At 43.7% G+C, this 14,552-nt stretch overlaps 1 protein-coding gene across 1 annotated transcript in view; it reads right to left on the bottom strand.

Moving 5' to 3' along the window:
• The window catches only part of LOC144679166 (uncharacterized), a 31,573-nt gene that overhangs the window by 12,001 nt on the left and 5,020 nt on the right, over positions 1 to 14,552 (bottom strand). Inside the window, 3 exon segments of the mRNA XM_078539550.1 lie at positions 10,640 to 10,923; positions 10,925 to 10,934; positions 12,811 to 12,907. Coding sequence (XP_078395676.1) covers positions 10,640 to 10,923; positions 10,925 to 10,934; positions 12,811 to 12,907 — 391 coding nt within the window.

The following is a 14,552-nucleotide window of genomic DNA, read 5'->3' on the forward strand; positions in this document are numbered from 1 at the left end:
TATCAAGAAACGGCTGAAGGCACTGGATACTGCAAAGGTTGTGGGCCCTGACAACATTCCAGAACTAACTGCGCCCCTAGCCATTCTGTCCCAGTGCAACTACAACACTGGCAACTACCCGACAATGTGGAAAATTGCCCAGGTACATCCTATCTCCAAAAAGCAGGACAAATCCAACCTGGCCTATTACCACCCTATTGGTCTACTCTTCATCATTTTTCTGATGACCGAAAGTGTCATCAACGGTGCTATCAAGTGGCACTTACTCAGCAATCACCTGCTCACCAACACTCAGTTTGGTTTCCGGCAGGACCACTCAGTTCCTAACCTCATTACAGCCTTGGTTCAAACATGGACAAAAGAGCTGAACTCCAGGGGTGAAGTGAGAGTGACTGCTCTTGACATCAAAGCAGCATTTGACTCAGTGTGGCATCAAGGAGTCCTAGCAAAACTGAAGTCAATGAGAATCAGAGGTGTGATGAACAATATATATAAATTCAATTAAAAATTATACGTGTGTATTTTTGTGTTAAGAAAGTTAAGATGGTTCCAGTTTCATTTAGGTTTTTTATGGACCTTGGTGCCTGGAAGGACCTGTCACTGAAAGGTCAGTCTGTTGGATATGTTTGTATACATACATTTTTAATGAGGTTTTACAACCCCTGACGTTAAAGAGATGGGTTAAAAAGGCGTTAGAAGTTTAGGGATTTTGGGAAAAAAGCACAAGGTAGAAAAAAACTCAACAGTTGCCTAATCACAGTGCTGAAGTGACAGAGACACAGACAAAGACAGGGAAGAGTTTAATGTGTGTCAGGGAGTGAAGACAGGGGTTTTCAGCTCTCTGAAATAAGAAACACAACAAGGCTACTGGGACATTGAGTTTAGGGAACTCATGTTTGCTCTGCAGTTGAAGCAATAGTGAGTTTAGAGTATGGTTTTGGGTGTCTCGGGAGAGATAAAAAGTTGGGTGAGAAGCATCAAGTGAATCCTCAAGAATTGACTGGAAGAGAATCGTTTGCACGTGTCAATCCCAAACCAGGAGAACTTTGTGTCAAGCTAGTGGTAGCTCTTCGCTGGTTTGTGTTTGTAAATATATTGCTGGGTAAAGGAAATTTAATCATCTTCTTGTGTCTATATTGAGATTCTTCTAATGTGTTTGTCTGGTATAATATAGTTCATTTTTCTTGTTTTAATAAATATTTTATTCTGTGTTAAAAGTTCATCAGCAGGCTCCTGTGAATTTGTTCAGTAACTTTCCCCCACGGTTTCTCAAAAAAGTTAGAATCTATCAAGCCAGGTTTCACTCTGGGATCTGACTTATCCAGTAGTAACATCAGCTGGGATCGTAACAGCAGGGAAACTCTCCACTGGTTGAGGTCATACTTAGCACAAAGGAAGATGGTTGTGGTTGTTGGAGGTCAATCATCTCAGTCCCAGGTCACTGCTGTAGGTGTTCCTCAGGGTAGTGACCTGGGCCCAACTATTTTCAGCTGCTTCATCAATGACCTTCCCTCCATCTTAAGGTCAGAAGTGGGGACATTCACTGATGATTGCACAATGTTCAGCACCATTTGAGACTCCTCAGATACTGAAGCATTCCATGTCCATATGCAGCAAGACCTAGACAATATCCAGGTTTGGGCATTTCAGTGGCAAATAAAATTCGGGTCACATAAGTGCCAGGCAATGACCATCTCCAACAAGACAGAATCTAACCATCGCCCCTTGACATTCAATGGCATTATCATCACTGAATCCCCCTCTTTCTACATCCTGGGTGTTACCATTGACCAGAAACTGAACTGGACCAGCCATATAAATACTGTGGCTATAAGAACAGGTCAGGGCTGGGAATTCTGTAGTAAGTAACTCACCTCCTGACTCCCCAAAGCCTGTCCATTATCTACATGGCACAAGTCAAGAGTGTGATGGAATACTTTCCACATGCCTGGATGAGTGCAGCTCCAACAACACTCAAGAAGACTGACACCATCCAGGGCAAAGCAGCATACTTGGATTGGCACCCCCATCATAAACATTCCCTTAAATATTCACTCCCTCCACCACCTACGCACAATGGCATCAGGGTGTACCATTTACAAGATACACTGAGCAACTCACCAAGGCTCCTTCAATAGCACCTTCCAATCCCATGACCTCTGCCACCTAGAATGACAAGGGCAGCAGATGCATGGGAACACCACCACCTCCCCCAAGGTACACACTATCCTGACTTGGAACTATATCACCGTTCCTTCACTGTTGCTCGGTCAAAATCTTGGAACTCACTCCCTAACAGCACTGTAAGTGCATCTATACTACGTGGACTGTAGCGGCTCAAGGCGGCGGCTCACTTCTAACTTCTCAAGGGAAGTTAGGGATGGGCAATAAATGCTAGCCCAGCCAGCAACGTCTGCATGCTGTGAAATAATAAATAAAAATGTGCACACAAGAGAAAGGGAGCTTAAGATCAAATGTACACACTTTGCATAGACTCCAAAGCCATAAAAAACCTACAAAAAGACAATATGGGAAGAATGAGGTTTTAGTGGATCAATACTGAAAGAGAGCAAGTTTATTATTGGATGAATTCCCTTTCTAATTCTGTGATGGTGCAATCACATTAGCTTTGCACTGTTTCAGTTTGTTTGCCAAACATTGCTGTAAATAGGTGGTTGAAAACTTTGCTAATTGCATACATTATTCAATGTTTTAGTTAAAGATATAATTTGATGTCTTACTGATTACGGGCAATACCCAGTGTTGTACCAAGCCAAATGGACCAGATCCAATCCACAGTCTGTGCCTTAAGCTGACCTCAATCGGAGCGGCAATAGGGATGCTATAGTTGGTCTCAGCAACCCAGGGATATAGAAGGAAACATCAGTCAGGGCTCTTGCCACCTGATCATTAACCAGTGACTCCTGCTAGTAAAGCAAGTGTAAACTTGAAATTCATGAGAATTTAAATGCACAACTTGTTTTGATACCATAGAGGACACTTTTCTGGGACAAGCTTTGCAATTTATTCATATAATAAAAATAGATAAAAAGGTCTTAGAAGTTTTGGTTTCTTACAGAGAGAATTCTGCAAAACCCAACTTTGTAACCACGATTCATGAACAATTGTCCCTAGGAAATTTCTTATTTCATAGAAATTGCAGCACAGTAACAGACCACTGGACCCAATTGGTCCATTGGTGCTTATCCTCTACACAAGCCTTCCCCCACCCTACTTCATCTATCAGCACGCTCTTCTATTCCTTTCGCCTTCGTGTACTTATCTAGCTTCCCATTAAACACATCTTTGCTATTGACCTCAATGTTTCCAAATGCATGTTCCATATTCTCGTCATTCCAGGGTAAAGCTCTCCTGAATTCCCCATTAGATTTGTTACCAATTTCTACCTCGGGTCACGTAAAAATAAGACTAACCTGGGATCCAGAAACTTTCAATTTTACTGTAAATTGAAGTTTTGTGGAAAAAGAGTTTGTATGCATATTGAGCTGGGCGGAAGTAATGAGGAGGGCATGAAAATAACTATCTTTTGCTGCCCTCTACTGGAATGCACTAAACAATAAAACTAGCTGCTTGCTGACCTCAACTCCAACATGAGGTGACAATTTAAGTTAACTAGCAGTTTCCTCAATGACAACAGGTATTTTCTCTCACAATCTGCAAACAAGCAATCTGGGTCTTTCACTGGAGCATTCTTACAGAAACACAAAATTTATTTGGTTAATTTTATGGGAGAATTTCAACCCTTTGCAGTTTCTTCTGAAAAAGATCATAAACAGACAGATTTTTCCTTTATAGCTGCAGTGGAGATAGGTGCAGAAATGCACCAGTGTATGCATTAGTACGCTGGTCCAGCTCACGCACTGGTGCAGCCCACACCATGGATGAAGAGAGGAACAGTTTGTATTTTCCATAAATTTACATAACTATGGAGCGTTCCCACAGTTGATTGGGCTCTTTTCTGGGAGCATGGAGACTGCGAAGCACATGATATTCGTGGAACATTTAGAGAACAGCAGCTGCCTCATCTTTAAGGGCCACCTGCACTTTCGGTTGTAATGAAACATTTGGTGGCATTTCATTTTGCTTGGAGTTTTCTGAGGGGGTTTGAGGGTCTGCAAGAATCAGGGGAAAAGGGAGGTCTGTCCCCTTTTCTGATGGAGCCCTGGCAGTAAAGCTGAGGGAGATGAACCAAAGAAAACTTGCTTTATTTGCTCAGAAGGGATGACTCCTCAAAAGGAAATTGTACAGGCAGGTTAAAATGGTGCATGTGGTCAAAATATTGGTCACCCTGATGCAAAGAAAAGCACAACAGCAAGATGCTAGCCAAAGTAATTGTTAGCTGAAGTTTCTCTCCACTGCTGTACTGCATGACAGTGATACTGACCTCTACCTTCATAAGTGAGATATGCAATTGGTATTCTTGCTTAGCTTTCAGGAATTCTGACCTATCTAACACCATCACTAGGTAACCCATGTTTAGACATCACACAGCTTTTACATTCTGATAAATCCTCTAATGACATTGAGTAGGACTATGAAAGACTCCATCAAAGACTGCTTGCATGTTACACGTTCATGCACTCATGTTGTTGGTGGATAATTCCACAGCAATGGCACGGCTCAGGTTTCAGTAATATCTTTGTCATCGCAGGACAAAGTGCATAACCAAAGAGAAAAGCTATTAAATGACAGAGGCTCCCTATCCCCCAATGCACCCAACCTTAAAATCCGAGCCCTGGAAAATAATGTACCTCACTCTGTTGAGCACATTGCAGAATATATTCTCTCTCATTTGGAAAGTCATTAAGCCTCTTATGACAATATGGCATGAGCAAAGGTGAGGTGTGTTACAAAACGCGTCTTGCTGATAGCAATAAATACTTCTTTTCATTATTTTTGACACATGAATCATTGATTAGCAAAACTGAGACAAAAGGGCAGCCTCAACGATAATTTGCATTTATATAGCACCTTTAATATAGTGAAATGACCCAAGGAGTTTCACAGGAGTGTCATCAAACAAAACTTGACTCTAAGACTCATAAGGAAATATAAGGGCAGATGATCAAAAGCTTGACTTGCCCATCCTCTCCAACCAGCAACCCATGAACAAAAGGACAAAGGGAGTGTTAATAGTAATGGTAAGGGCTAAAAAAAGTGCTGATAGTGGCATAAAGGTAAGAATAAAGAATGTGATAACAGAACAACTTTCACTCTGTGAAAGAACATGGACCAAGTAACAGATGGCCCTTAGAGGTGGGGTGGGGGGAGGGGGCAGTGGGCCCTTTGTTCATGACACCTTTATCAATCTGCTCCACCCCCCCCCCTTAAACAGCATAAATTTCATCACATTCCTACTTCTCTTTTGCTCTGAAGGGTCATACGGACTCAAAACGTTAATTCTGTTTCTCTCTCCACAGATGCTGCCAGGCCCGTTGAGTTTTCCCAGCATTTTCTGTTTTCATCCAGTACTGGATGTTGTTTAAACAGTCTGATAGCTTAGCAAGAGTGGAGGAGTCAAAAGAGAAATGGGGGTGAGGTAGAGCTGGTGTCACCAGTGCACGTCTGAAAGCCTCCACCGTTCTTTCAGATCATGTCACCAAGGGACAATATGCAGATGAGAAATAGGAACAGAACATGGAAAGATCCTTGGGGGTCGCCAGAGATAAAATCAATCAGAGCATGACATTTTGAGCATTTAATATTATTGTGATTAAAATTACTTCCTTTGAAACAGCTATTTAATTAAAGCTTCATAAATTGGCACAGGTGTTCCCCTACTTAACATGTGTTCTGAATGCGTGTTTTTGATTTGGGCAGATTATAGAGTCAAGAACTTGCTCAAACAGCTCAGCCTTCCTTCCCAACTTAGCATGGTTTCCAAACAACCCGGAACCGCGCTCACCAGGAGGCACTGCGCATGCACATGTCGTCATGGGCCATTACTGTACACACATCACCAACCGCGCTCGCCAGGAGGCACTGCGCATGCACAAAGATAAAAACAAAAAGCTAAAAGCTACTGCGGATGCTGGAAATCCAAAACAAAATAAAAACAGAATTACCTGGAAAAACTCAGCAAGTCTGGCAGCATCGGCGGAGAAGAAATCAGTCAACGTTTCGAGCCCTCATGGCCCTTCAGCAGAACTGAAGCATAGTTTCAACAAGGGAGAAATATAAATTGGTTTAAGGTGGGTGGGGGGGAAGAGACACATTGAGGGTGTGGTGTGAGCAGATAATCAAAAGATGTCAGAGACAAAAGGGTCAAAGAGGTGTTGAAGGTGGCGGTCTTTGTCTGAGAAAAGTGCTAATTAAGAATGCAAGACAGGATATTCAAAGTACAGCTCTAGTGGGGGTGGGGTGGAAGGACTAAAGGTTTTAGTTTTAGATTTAAAAATAATGGAAATAGGTGGGGAAAGAAGAATCTATATAAATTATTGAAAAAAAGGCGGGTGGGGGGGGAAAAGAAACGGGGTGGGGATGGGGGGAGGGGGGTTTAAGATCTAAAGTTGTTGAATTCAATATTCAGCCCAGAAGGCTGTAAAGTGCCTAGTCGGAAGATGAGGTGCTGTTCCTCCAGTTTGCGTTGGGCTTCACTGGAACAATGCAGCAAGCCAAGGACAGACATGTGGGCAAGAGAACAGGGTGGAGTGTTAAAATGGCAAGCGACAGGGAGGTTTGGGTCTTTTTTGCGGACAGACCGCAGGTGTTCCGCAAAACGGTCGCCCAGTTTGCGTTTGGTCTCTCCAATGTAGAGGAGACCGCATTGGGAGCAACGAATGCAGTAGACTAAGTTAGGGGAAATGCAAGTGAAATGCTGCTTCACTTGAAAGGAGTGTTTGGGCCCTTGGACGGTGAGGAGAGAGGAAGTGAAGGGGCAGGTGTTGCATCTTCTGCGTGGGCATGGGGAGGTGCCATAAGTGGGGGTTGAGGAGTAGGGGGTGATGGAGGAGTGGACCAGGGTGTCCCGGAGGGAACGATCCCTACGGAATGCCGTCAAGGGGGGTGAAGGGAAGATGTGTTTGGTGGTGGCATCATGCTGGAGTTGGCGGAAATGGCGGAGGATGATCCTTTGAATGCGGAGGCTGGTGGGGTGATAAGTGAGGACAAGGGGGACCCTATCATGTTTCTGGGAAGGAGGAGAAGGCGTGAGGGAGGATGCGCGGGATATGGGCCGGACACGGTTGAGGGCCCTGTCAACGACCGTGGATGGAAAACCTCGGTTAAGGAAGAAGGAGGACATGTCAGAGGAGCTGTTTTTGAAGGTAGCGTCATCAGAACAGATGCGACGGAGGCGAAGGAACTGAGAGAATGGGATGGAGTCTTTACAGGAAGCGGGGTGTGAGGAGCTGTAGTCGAGGTAGCTGTGGGAGTCGGTAGGCTTGTAATGGATATTGGTGGACAGTCTATCATCAGAAATTGAGACAGAGAGGTCAAGGAAGGGAAGAGAAGTGTCAGAGATGGACCATGTGAAGATGATGGAGGGGTGGAGATTGGAAGCAAAATTAATAAATTTTTCCAGGTCCCGACGAGTCCTCTCGTCGGGACCTGGAAAAATTTATTAATTTTGCTTCCAATCTCCACCCCTCCATCATCTTCACATGGTCCATCTCTGACACTTCTCTTCCCTTCCTTGACCTCTCTGTCTCAATTTCTGATGATAGACTGTCCACCAATATCCATTACAAGCCTACCGACTCCCACAGCTACCTCGACTACAGCTCCTCACACCCCGCTTCCTGTAAAGACTCCATCCCATTCTCTCAGTTCCTTCGCCTCCGTCGCATCTGTTCTGATGACGCTACCTTCAAAAACAGCTCCTCTGACATGTCCTCCTTCTTCCTTAACCGAGGTTTTCCATCCACGGTCGTTGACAGGGCCCTCAACCGTGTCCGGCCCATATCCCGCGCATCCTCCCTCACGCCTTCTCCTCCTTCCCAGAAACATGATAGGGTCCCCCTTGTCCTCACTTATCACCCCACCAGCCTCCGCATTCAAAGGATCATCCTCCGCCATTTCCGCCAACTCCAGCATGATGCCACCACCAAACACATCTTCCCTTCACCCCCCTTGACGGCATTCCGTAGGGATCGTTCCCTCCGGGACACCCTGGTCCACTCCTCCATCACCCCCTACTCCTCAACCCCCACTTATGGCACCTCCCCATGCCCACGCAGAAGATGCAACACCTGCCCCTTCACTTCCTCTCTCCTCACCGTCCAAGGGCCCAAACACTCCTTTCAAGTGAAGCAGCATTTCACTTGCATTTCCCCTAACTTAGTCTACTGCATTCGTTGCTCCCAATGCGGTCTCCTCTACATTGGAGAGACCAAACGCAAACTGGGCGACCGTTTTGCGGAACACCTGCGGTCTGTCCGCAAAAAAGACCCAAACCTCCCTGTCGCTTGCCATTTTAACACTCCACCCTGTTCTCTTGCCCACATGTCTGTCCTTGGCTTGCTGCATTGTTCCAGTGAAGCCCAACGCAAACTGGAGGAACAGCACCTCATCTTCCGACTAGGCACTTTACAGCCTTCTGGGCTGAATATTGAATTCAACAACTTTAGATCTTAAACCCCCCTCCCCCCATCCCCACCCCGTTTCTTTTCCCCCCCCACCCGCCTTTTTTTCAATAATTTATATAGATTCTTCTTTCCCCACCTATTTCCATTATTTTTAAATCTAAAACTAAAACCTTTAGTCCTTCCACCCCACCCCCACTAGAGCTGTACTTTGAATATCCTGTCTTGCATTCTTAATTAGCACTTTTCTCAGACAAAGACCGCCACCTTCAACACCTCTTTAACCCTTTTGTCTCTGACATCTTTTGATTATCTGCTCACACCACACCCTCAATGTGTCTCTTCCCCCCCACCCACCTTAAACCAATTTATATTTCTCCCTTGTTGAAACTATGCTTCAGTTCTGCTGAAGGGCCATGAGGGCTCGAAACGTTGACTGATTTCTTCTCCGCCGATGCTGCCAGACTTGCTGAGTTTTTCCAGGTAATTCTGTTTTTACTGCGCATGCACATGTCGTCATGGGCCATTACTGCGCACATACATCGGCAACCGCGCTCGCCAGGAGGCACTGCGCATGCACATGTCGTCATGGGCCTTTACTGTGCACACATCGGCAACCGCGCTCGCCAGGAGGCACTGCGCATGCGCGTATCGTCATGTGCCATTACTGTGCAGACATCGGCAACCGCGCTCGCCGGGAAGCACTGCGCACGCACATATCGACAACATCGCTCTCCAGGAGGTACTGCGTATGCGCATGTCCTCATGGGCCAATTACTGTGCAGACAGCGGCAACCGCGCTCGCCGGGAAGCAATGCGCACGCACATATCGACAACATCGCTTGCCAGGAGGCAATGCGCATATCGTCAAGCGCCTTTGCTGTGCAATGGCCCGGAAATTACATGTGGCCATAAGCGGGCGGGAGGGCGCAGGGAATGGAAGCGGCCACCAGGAGGCGAGATGGGGGTGACTCAGATCTAATTAGAAAGAGTTGGTGTCAGAAGGAGTCAGAGTTGAAGTTAGTAAGAGTCAGTAAATTAGTCAGAGGATTTTTGGGCCAGATTAGGTTCAAGGCAGCCAATTGGTTTGTAATGTAAAAATGACAAGTCAGGCACATAACCCAGCCTTATTGCGTGTTTCCTTATGAGAGAGTGATGTTCGTTTAGCACAGTGTTGTTCAAGAACGTATTAGGAGAGCTGGACGGGTTTGTGACCAGTTTATAAAAAAAATATTTTGAAACCAAGTAGCAATTTTTTGTTTCCAATGAATCCTAACTAATGAAATGCAGGACAATTCATTTTTTTAAATTCATGGGATGTGGGCGTCGCTGGCTAGGCCAGCATTTATTGCCCATCCCTAATTGCCCTTGAGAAGGTGGTGGTGAGCTGCCTTCTTGAACCACTGCAGACCATGTAGATACACCCACTGTGTACCTACCACATATACCACAATATGAAACACACTGCTGATTACAAACAACCTGTATTAATATACTTGCTTTAACATAAGGAGACAGCAAAAACTAAAAGGGAACACAGGTTCCAAGCCACAGATGGTGAGATTAGGAGGTGGCTAAAAGCTTGGCCAAAATTATGGGGTTTGAGGAGGAGGAGGAGAAGCAGAGGGCCTTTGGTAGAGAGGTCCAGAGGTTAAAACCGAGGCAGTTGACAGCTCTAACATAAATGATTGGCAAAGGGAGGATAAAAAGAAAAAGTGTGTCAGAGAACCATAAGGTTCAAGAGGAAAGACTGGCCTAGCAGGGGTTTGTGTCTCAGAGATAGGTGTCTCAGGCAGTGGGGGCATGAGACTGAAGATTTTAAATTGAACATGTTGTTGGCTGATGTATGTAACTAGAGATGGGATGAGTGGGACTTACTAGAGGACAGGATATAGGCAGCTGAGATTTGAATCTGTTGTAGTCTATGAAGGTAAAGAATGAGAGGCCAGAAAGAACGATGAGGAAAACTGTGACTCAAGGTGACAAAAAAAGATAAGGATGTCAGAAGTTCCTTTGCTAAAACCCCTACGTTTCAAGAGGCAACTGATGCAGTTTAGAAACAATATTTAGTATTTCTTAGTTTGGCAAGTTAATACCTGGTACAAATACTGCAGACAAATTCCTTGTTTGACTTCTTTGTCTTATTCTGAGGCTCCTTCTCCTCATGCCTTTTACTTGTTGCATCATTTTCATTTTCTCTCTTTTCCTTGGTCTTCTGGTGAACTTGCCTGCGGTGTTTATTCACTTGCCGTCTGTACTTGAATGTCCGTCCACAAAACTGGCAGAGAAATGGTCTTGCCTCGTTATGCTTTGCCATGTGTTCCTTCAGTTCAACTCTGACAAAAGCAGAAAATAATTCCATCTCATGCTGCAAAAAAAAAGCACATCAGCCTGCTCATACATAAATTGCTGTATTTTGAACAGGCTTATAAATAATTGAAGAAAAAGGCCCATTGATCGAATATCAAGCTGAGAAAAATCAGCTTCATTTTTAAAAACATTTATTTTCCCTCCATTTTTTTGTCTCTGTTGTTGTGGTACGGTTCCACAGAGAGGCTATCTACTACCATTCTTCATGTCTGAGTGTAGAGAATGCAGGGGTAACTTTGGTTTGCCAGTCCAGGGAAAACCAGGTTGGACAGGCAGTTAAAATCCTCCAGGTGACAAACTCCCTAAAGCTCCGCTTTCTGAGCATGCACGAGGGACACCTGTCAGAAACCAGTGGGGGTCTTTCTGTAAATATTCAGATCCTACCCCAATGGCCTCATCAGGATCTAACTGCTATTTTAACAATGGGCCTGAGGATTGAGGCCATCATAACTTTCCCACTACGTCAAACTCATGGGAAAAGGAGTCAGAATCAGAAGAGACCTAGAGAGGTAAATCTTTTAATCTTTTTTTTTATGCAATCTGTGAGAGCCCAGATGGAGCTTATTGGGTTCTATTTGTTTCTCAGTACAGGATCTCATCTGTCAATTCAGCATTTTACAGGCCTCTGGATTCAACACTGAGTTCGACAATTTCAGGTTTGCCCCAATTGGTTTCCTGTTTTTGGACAGTAACTGTTAGTAATGATTCTGCTTACACCTCCTCCAGACCCATCTTTTATTTCTTTACTTGCTCCCATTACAATCTCCTTTGCCTTACATCATTGTCCCTTTTGTCATCTAATCTCTCCTGCCTTCCGCCCGATCACAGTCTTTCCTTTTTGTTCTCCGCCCCCACCCTGTCCCACCTGTGTACTTAATCAAAGCCTGCCGCATTTCTAACTTTTCCCAGTTCTGATGAAAGGTCATCATCCCAAAACATTAACTCTGTTTCTCTCTCCGCAGGTGCTGCCAGACCTGCTGAGTGTTTCGAGCATTTTCTGTTTTTATTTAAAATGGGGATTGTGTTGTCTAGATGTTGGGAGTTTATTTTATAGGCCATAGGGATCAGTGTAATTTTATAGATAATATTATCTTCCCTGATGTACGCTTCTGATGTGCAGACAGATCTACTGTTTTGTGCTTGTCTGACAATAGGCTTTGTTGTCGGCAGTAAATTAAGTTGATTTTTTACTGTGAATTAAAAAGTGGGCATCACGTGCCTTTAAACGGTATAAAGGATTCTGAATGCCAAAAAATGAAGTGTAGAAATTACTTTATTTTTAAAAATTCTTTCACGGGATATGGGTGTCACTGTTGTCCATCCTTAATTGCCCTTGAAGTGATTGGCTTGCTAGGCCATTTCAGAAGGCACTTAAGAGTTAACCACATTGCTGTGGGACTGGAATTACAACAATCGATGATAGTGTCATGGTTACCATTACTGAGACTAGCTTCCAGTTCCGGATTTATTAATTAAATTCAAATTCTACCAGCTGCCGTGGTAGGATTTGAACCTATGCCCCCATAGCATTAGCCTGGGCCTCTGGATTACTAGTCCAGTGACATTACTACTACACTACCATCCCCCTTATAATGACTTTCAAACCTAATCTGGATTTGAGCAGTGTTTTTATGTACTGTCAAATAAACAGGAACTACATGTGATTTTTCACTACAAAAACATGCTTTTTTGGGAATACAAAATTATTCAGAAAATAGGAAGCTTTGACTGAAGTTTTCCTAAAATGGGTAGATTAATGCTGAAATCTATTCTTCCACAATCCCCATCCTGGCTCAGGGGATAACAAAAATCTGGGCTGTACATTTCCCTCTGGCCCTTAAAGCTATCCCAAGCTGATTCTAGTTAGTTACACCACTGAGTACCATAAAACACTTACATTCTGAAGAATCTTTTGTCACAATCAGTGCACCCGTGTGGCTTAATACTGCTGTCATGGTTGCACAGATGTTTATAAACCTTGGTCCAAGTTTCATCTGATAAAAAAGAAAATAGTTTGCTGATAATCATTACAGTGCTTATGGCTTTGATCAACATCTTAAAGGCGAAGGCAACGCTATTTTGTGGGGGAGGAAAGTATACCTCCAATGTACATGAAAATTACACACGCATACAAATAGTCATGTACTTTTTTTTTTGCAAATTGTTAGTGTTGGGCTATAGGCTCTCAGCTAGGGCAGGCAATATAAGGGATGCTACACATGGTGTTACCATTTAAAGGAGGAAGGAATCCAGGGTTCCTGTTCCTAATCACTGTTCAGCAATCCCTGTTGGATTTGTGACAGGATTGCAATACCACCTGCAATTCAATAGCCTACTATCTCTGTCAAATCTTGCCATGGAGTTACAATAACTTGACTAAAACATAGCAGGGTGACCATTGCCTGTGCAACTGTGAAAGGAGTCACATAACAGACATAGGGAGAAAGACAACAATTTGTATTTATATAGCATCTTTAACATCGAAAAATATCCCAAGGCACTTCATTGGAGCGTTATTGAACAGAGTTTGACAAGGTAAATAAGACTTTTTAAATGAAACAGATATCTCATCTCTCCTTATCACCAGGATGCTTCATCAATGTCACTGACTGCAAGAACTCTCATGCATTCTGGAATAACTCCAATAAATGCATGGGGGCTGTGACATTAGATCAGCCTGACAGCCGATCTGGATCTGCTGATCACACCACCATACAAAATGTCCAGCATTTTAAAAAAATATACACACATCCAAGGTCTTGTGGCGCAGTATTAGCGTCCCTACCTCTGGGAAGGAGCTTTGGGTTCAAATCCCACTTCAGGACTTGATGGCCATAGATGCTGTGTTCATAACATGGCCAAACAGGCTGATTATCAGCCTGTAAATCCTTTCCATACACCTGATAGGAGGCAGTAAGAGAGTGGGAGAGTTTCCTCGTCAGCCATACTGCAGAAGGCAATGGCAGCCACTACAGTACTTTGCCAAAGATAATCATGGACTAATCTAATGGAAGTCCATGGTCGTCAATGCCCTCTTAGGGCATGGTACCTGGAAAAGCGGATACACATCCAGCAGATTCACCAGGCACTGCTTATGATAAGTCAGGCAATATATGGTACTGTATAGCGTTCCAGATGAAAGCGTTATGTACAATGTGTTATTTTGCTGCAAAGATACAGTGATGTTTAACCTGGCCACGTAGTCGCATTGCTACTTATTCACAAAAAGCTGAGGTTAGTTGGATGTTTATTACTATTGGTAAAGACAATTTGCACATTGACAGATGCACGTAAATTTCCAAGTCAGAAAAAAAGCACTAAAATTGTTCCCTTATGTAAATATATTTGACACTTAGTGTGACAGAGTCAATATTTCTATAGACTAGCAGATCACTGGTGACATTACTCACACCAAATCAAAGGCTAATCATTGTATGATGATTTAAAAATTGTTTATACAAGTTCCAATAAAGCATTGTTTACTAACATTTGTGAACACTGATCCTGAAGTGTAAATACACTTCTGATTATTCTATTCAAAGTTTTGTGATGATGATGAAACCCTCAATTATCTCCCAAGGTGCTTTGGAAAGTGCATCACCAATTTTTAAGTTCATTCCTGAAGGCCGACCAGTTTTA

This window comes from Cetorhinus maximus, chromosome 3 (assembly GCF_964194155.1).
Source record: "Cetorhinus maximus chromosome 3, sCetMax3.hap1.1, whole genome shotgun sequence".
NCBI lineage: Eukaryota > Metazoa > Chordata > Chondrichthyes > Lamniformes > Cetorhinidae > Cetorhinus > Cetorhinus maximus.